The 5,997-nt window shown below is 39.8% G+C and overlaps 1 protein-coding gene across 1 annotated transcript; it reads left to right on the plus strand.

Annotated features, from left to right (window-relative positions):
- Positions 1-287: 287 nt before the first annotated feature.
- Positions 288-5,734, plus strand: LOC129759984 (paired box protein Pax-3-B-like). The gene is made up of 4 exons (XM_055757565.1): positions 288-721; positions 1,139-1,290; positions 4,837-5,012; positions 5,081-5,734. Exons 1-4 carry the CDS (start codon positions 288-290, stop codon positions 5,390-5,392), a joined length of 1,074 nt encoding a protein of 357 aa, XP_055613540.1. The 3' UTR covers positions 5,393-5,734.
- Positions 5,735-5,997: the final 263 nt, after the last annotated feature.

A 5,997-nucleotide genomic window follows, 5' to 3' on the forward strand; every position in this document is an offset into this window, starting at 1 on the left:
CAAACCACACTGCGCAGACTAATAAGATTTCAGCTTTTCTTTTTTCCAATCGTACGCTCAAATTTAGAATGCTGTTAACTTTTGAGAAAAAGCGAATATCAAAGCGAAATGTCATTCTTTTTATTTGCTGATCCCCAAATTACGATAAGAATGCATAATTATATAAAATTTCATCGGCAGTTTGTCCTATGCCTTCGTCGCGATCGGATGTGTTTTCTCCCTCGATATTGTGAAAAGGCAATGATTAGTTTTTTCTATAGTGGTGATAAATAACCGTAGTGCTCGCGATGAGCCCATCGCCCGGGGACTATCCCGGTAGAACTGTTCCGGAATGGTTGGACCACGAGAATCTACACGGCCGTTTATACTATCTGACCCTGAAAGCTGGAAACGGATACGAGCTACCAAAAAATCCATTTGTGATCTCGCGATTTATTGCAGATCATGTAGGGGCCATTGAAGGAGGATTTATAGAACGCAGGAATAACTGGTACGTGCTGAAGATCAGAAATAAAGATCAGATTAGATTGCTTGCCAAGTTAACTCAACTCGGAAACGGCACCCCAATTTCGGTTGGCCGTCATCCTCAATTAAACCAAAAGAAATTTGTCGTTACATGTAGAGACGTAGAAGGCATGTCAGATGAGGAACTTTTAAAAGAACTAACTCCGCAAAAAATCATTAATGTCAGACGTATCACCAAAAAACGGCTACGGGAGTTGTAGGTACATCTACTTTAGTTCTTACTAGTAACAGCACAGTTGTTCCTGAATTTTTAAACTTTGGCTTTTTGAGAGTCCGTACCCTTCCGTATTATTCCCAGCCCCTTCTTTGTCGCCAATGTTTAAAGTATGGACATCCGAAAATAAAATGTCAGCAACAGACACGAACATGCAAAAATTGTTCGAAATCGCACGAGAATGAATAAGACAATTGTACATCTCCCAGTTATTGCCACAATTGTTCAGGAAAGCATGGGCCCATCGATAGATGCTGTCCTTTGTGGATAGCAGAAACAGCAACGCTGAAGATAAGTACCGATCAAAATTTACCAATAGCAACAGCACGAAGAATGGTTCAGACTAACAGCAGCAGCACGAGCTACGCGAACGTAGCGAAACAGAATACCACTCAACAGCATAATCAAAAACACGAAACCACCGCAACAACCGAACCAACAGCAGCAGCGGCAACAACAACAACAACAAGTAAACCAACAGAAACGCACGAGATTGGACAACAATACACCACCTCAACGACCGTCAGCCGAAGCACCAAAGCAGAAACAAAGTTTGAATCTCGAATCACCCCCCAGGAAACGAAACCCCGTCTTAGCTCAGACCTCACCTCCCGCGCCTTCAAACCGTGAAGGAGCGAGTGATGCTGAGGTATATATTGCGCCAAATTCTATTCCTCCAGGAGGAGCTCGATCAACACGAAGTCGATCACGCATCGACACAAATGAGTGATCTTCTCTTTCTACCCTCTCCTACTTCCCATTTCTTTTCCCTTCTTTTTTATTCAATAATTATTAAGTGGAACTCCCCGGCACAAAAATACTTTTATGAGTAAAATGCCTCAAAACATAGATTTACCAATAAATATTAAAAAAATGAAATTTCATCCTTTTTAAGTTTAAAAGGTGCGCCGAAATTTGTTTCGAAAAAATCATCTGTCGCCATATTTACCGCGATATCAGCCAAGAAATTCAATTTCGTTGCCTACATGAAGGCGTTTTACCTATAACGATATCAAAAAGTATAATTCAAAAAGCGAAATTTTCGATACGTTTAGCAATAACAAATGAGTTTTTGCCAAAGTATGCATAATTTACACAAATGCGATGAACATGTTACTGAACTTTTAATCAAACAATCATTATATTATTAGTGTTCTCTAGCTGGTTGAGTTTTTAGCAAAAATATCCGACATCTGTCAAAAATATTGAAAACGATAACACGCCGAGGGAAATCAAAGAAGATATGGTTTCACAGAGTTCTACCGCCTTAAAGTTACAGCTAAGTGTTTTCTCGATGTTTGGTGAGGTTTTCAAATTAAATAGTAGACTCTTTTTTAGTTTTATGGATGATCTCTAAATCAAAAACTCCATTTACAGTGAAACTAAGCTTTAACGGAATCAAAACAGTACGCTTTTACAAAAGCAAGATACAACGACTGTTTGTAGGTAGGGTTAGATTATAGCTATATAACCGAAACAACACACATTTTCTGTAATTAAACAATACAATTTACACTTTTTAGAATCCCTGAAGATGGTGTCATACGACACCGAAACGTTGGGTTTAGAATAAAACTCGTTTGTCATTAAACCGCTGGATTAATGCATTAATCCCGCTTGTTGATTTTAGCTTAGTTTACTTTCTTTCTTTTGCGGATAGCTTGTTTTCTAGTTATCGGACATACAAAATTTTGACAGCACTATCCGACCTATTGTTTCTTTTTCAAATTTTAGAATTCAGAAGTTTTAAAGATATTTACCATGCGTATGAGATGCATACGAGAAAAAGAAAAAAATGTTTGGCACAGTTTCAAAAATTGTCAAAATTGTCCACGAAATTCAAATCATGGAGTGAAGCACATGATCGGTCAACTACGGTTAAGGGTCATCAGGAAAGTCAAGGCTCATAACTGAATTGTTAATATTCAAAAAGCGATAAACTAAGTGTAGATCGCTGAAGTGAGACTTCAAAGCCGCATACGATACGATCGACCGTAAAGAGCTATGGAAAATTATGGACGAGAACAGCTTTTCCGGGAAGCTGATCAGACTGATCAAGGCGACGATGGATGGAACACAGTGCTGTGTGCGGATCTCGGGTGAATTGTCGAGTTCATTCGAATCGCGCAGGGAGCTTCGACAAGGTGATGGTCTATCCTGCATGATGTTCAACGTGGCGCTAGAAGGTGTTATTCGACGAGCGGTGGGCGAAATGCGGGGCACGATTTTCGACAGATCCAGTCAACTTATCTGCTTTGCCGATGACATTGATATAGTCGGCAGATCATCTGCGGCGGTGGAGGAGATCTACCGCAAACTGAAACGCGAAGCAGGAAGGATTGGGTTGATGATTAATACGTCCAAGACAAAGTACATGCTGGCCTGCGGATCCGAGACCGACCGAACCCGCTTGTCCAGTAATAACAAGGTCACGATCGACGGCGACGAGCTGGAGATAGTCGAAGACTTTGTCTATCTCGGTTCACTGGTGACCGCAGACAATGACACCAGCCGTGAGATCCGGAGGCGAATTATCAGCGGAAGTCGTGCCTACTATGGACTCCACAAGCAACTGCGGTCGAGAAGACTTAGCCCTCGCACGAAGTGTAACCTGTATACGACGCTCATTAGACCGGTTGTTCTCTACGGGCACGAGACATGGATATTACTCGAGGAGGACCTGCGTACACTCGGAGTATTCGAGCGACGAGTGTTAAGAACCATCTTTGGCGGCGTACAGGAGAACGGAGTGTGGAGGCGAAGGATGAACCACGAGCTCGCGCGACTCTACGGCGAACCCAGTATCCAGAAGGTGGTGAAAGCTGGCCGGATACGCTGGGCAGCACATGTTGCGAGAATGCCGGACGACTGTCCTGCAAAACAGGTGTTCGCTACGAATCCGGTAGGAACAAGACGAGCAGGGGCGCAACGAGCGAGGTGGTTAGACCAAGTGGAGCGTGATCTGGCGAACGTGGGGTGCCCGAGAAATTGGAGAACGGTTGCTATGAACCGAGTGAATTTTAGGAATTATGTTCGTCAAGTTATGTCGTAAGACGGAATACTATGTAAATAAAATAAATAAAAATAAGATCGCTGAAGTGTAGATCGTTTCAGAGCTCGTAAGCTGTATAGCTGCAATGAGATAGGTGATTTGTGATGGACGACAAAATTTATGAAACATTTCTTATAAAAAACGATACCTATTTTTTCATATTTTTCATGAATTATCATAACATTACCTTCATAGAAAGTATTTCGATCAAAAGATTGGTTTTTAAGATATACGCATTCATAACTGTCCCATTTCTAAATAAACTAAGCTTTACATCTGTAGCTGTAGCTGTATATTTCTTTATTTTTTCAACCAAAAAATAGATTGAACAAAGTTTTCTGAGACTACGATACACCCGTCATTTTTAAGGATAGTTGGATAAACCCCGTCTAAAGGCGGGTCAGGTATTGGAGGTGAATAAGGCTCTTTTCTGTAACTTCTAAGCATTAATTCTGTTTAAGAACCCAATTAGTGATGCTTCGCCAAAGCTCTTCGAAGTACGTAAAACATTTACTCTCTGGAGCCACGATTGGAAAAAAGTTAGAATATTTTCAGCCTACCTTAAGGCGGCATAAAAGGTTGTTACACCAAAAATCGATTGTGTTATGTTGTTCTCGTAGTCTATTTATTCCAACGAAGGGCCAGTTATGATTTAAAAACATCTCGAAGCCATCAGATATTTTCGAAGGCCACGGTGTTGTAGAATTTCAAAGTAACTTTTTCCTGAGCTGATGTCTACAGCTTCAACATTTTCTACAGTGATTAGAACTATTGTCCAAAGCTATTGGACTATGAGTAATCATGTTCGATTTCTAAAACAAAGCTTAAACTTTTAGAAAAGGGTGAAGTCTTCCAGTATGTTGCAAAAAAAGTTCAAAACTATTTTTTTATTTATCAACTTGTTTAAACAGTCCATTCTATGAATGTACGAAATCTAACTTTTTTTTATTTATCTACTAGTTGAAACAGTCCGTTCTATGAACGCACGGAACCTTATGCATTCTAAATGTTAATTTCACTTTTTTTTTATGTTTGCCTCTTGCAGATCTCTCCAAGAAATCATCGCTTTCATCATCGGCAGCTCTCAAAAGCAAAAGAGTCCGAACTATTTTCACACCTGAACAACTAGAACGACTGGAAGCCGAATTCGAACGCCAGCAGTATATGGTCGGCCCGGAGCGCCTATATTTGGCCCATACCCTGCAGCTCACTGAAGCACAGGTAGTTTTTACTTCAAATGTAAATAATAGCTTCAATAATTGATTTCTAAAAACAAATTTTCATTCAAGGTCAAAGTATGGTTCCAAAACCGACGGATAAAATGGCGCAAGCATCATCTGGAAATCACCCAACAAAGGTTAGCCCTGATCCGGCAACGCCAGATTGCCAGCGGCGTTGTTCCATCACAAATGGGGGCTGGGTTGAATGTCGGTGAGCAAGTGTCCCATTCTCCTGCGCCAGCCAATCAACAACAACAGCAACATCAGCTAACCACCAATAGCAGCGGACGGTTGACTTACGGTGGAGGAGCGGAATCTCCAGAATTGACCATTTGTACCGATTCTCTTGATGCTCGAAGTGTGAGCGAAAGTGATGACTAGAAGCACTCCTGGTTTGGTGCACTCAATACAGGGATATTTATAAATGTTTGTTTTAAGTTTCAATAAAATGTACTTATTTATGTAAATAATTGAAATTCAATTGATTTTTTATAATTTTTCATACTGAATCTCAGTTTCAGCTAGAAGCTTGAAACAACCTTCACACTTTCCCTTTCTTACTGTCAATACAATTTCTAAAATCCTTGCCTCTCAATAATTTTACTCTTAATTTGTCAATGGCATATCATTACTTTAATTTTTATAATGTTTAAAATGTGAAAACAATATTGTAATACAAAATAAAACATTGTGTAGACGGTAGAAAAAATGTGAATAAAATGTTATCAGCAAACATCGATGCGTTTTAAATAGCACGTAGATAATTATGTCACTCACTATTGTCTAGCTTGAGAGCGGGAATTTCCCTGAAAGCTTAAACTTACTGTAAGTTTAAAATTACATACCTATATTTGCTAGTTTTTAGCTATAAACTCTTGAATGTTGATTGCAGTCCCTCTATCAAAAGTTTACAACTTAAAATAATGCATATAAAATAAGCTTGCAAAAATTCTAATACATGTAAGGGAAAACTGTACAGAACGCAC

This window comes from Uranotaenia lowii, unplaced genomic scaffold, assembly GCF_029784155.1.
Source record: "Uranotaenia lowii strain MFRU-FL unplaced genomic scaffold, ASM2978415v1 HiC_scaffold_355, whole genome shotgun sequence".
NCBI lineage: Eukaryota > Metazoa > Arthropoda > Insecta > Diptera > Culicidae > Uranotaenia > Uranotaenia lowii.

Excerpts from the sequence above, each read along its gene's own strand:
- LOC129759984 (XM_055757565.1), top strand. The coding sequence starts at position 288 with ATGAGCCCATCGCCCGGGGACTATCCCGGTAGAACTGTTCCGGAATGG. Across the intron at positions 1,291-4,836 it reads AGCACCAAAGCAGAAACAAA|ATCTCTCCAAGAAATCATCG; the intron begins GTTTGAATCTCG and ends TGCCTCTTGCAG. Across the intron at positions 5,013-5,080 it reads TGCAGCTCACTGAAGCACAG|GTCAAAGTATGGTTCCAAAA; the intron begins GTAGTTTTTACT and ends TTTTCATTCAAG.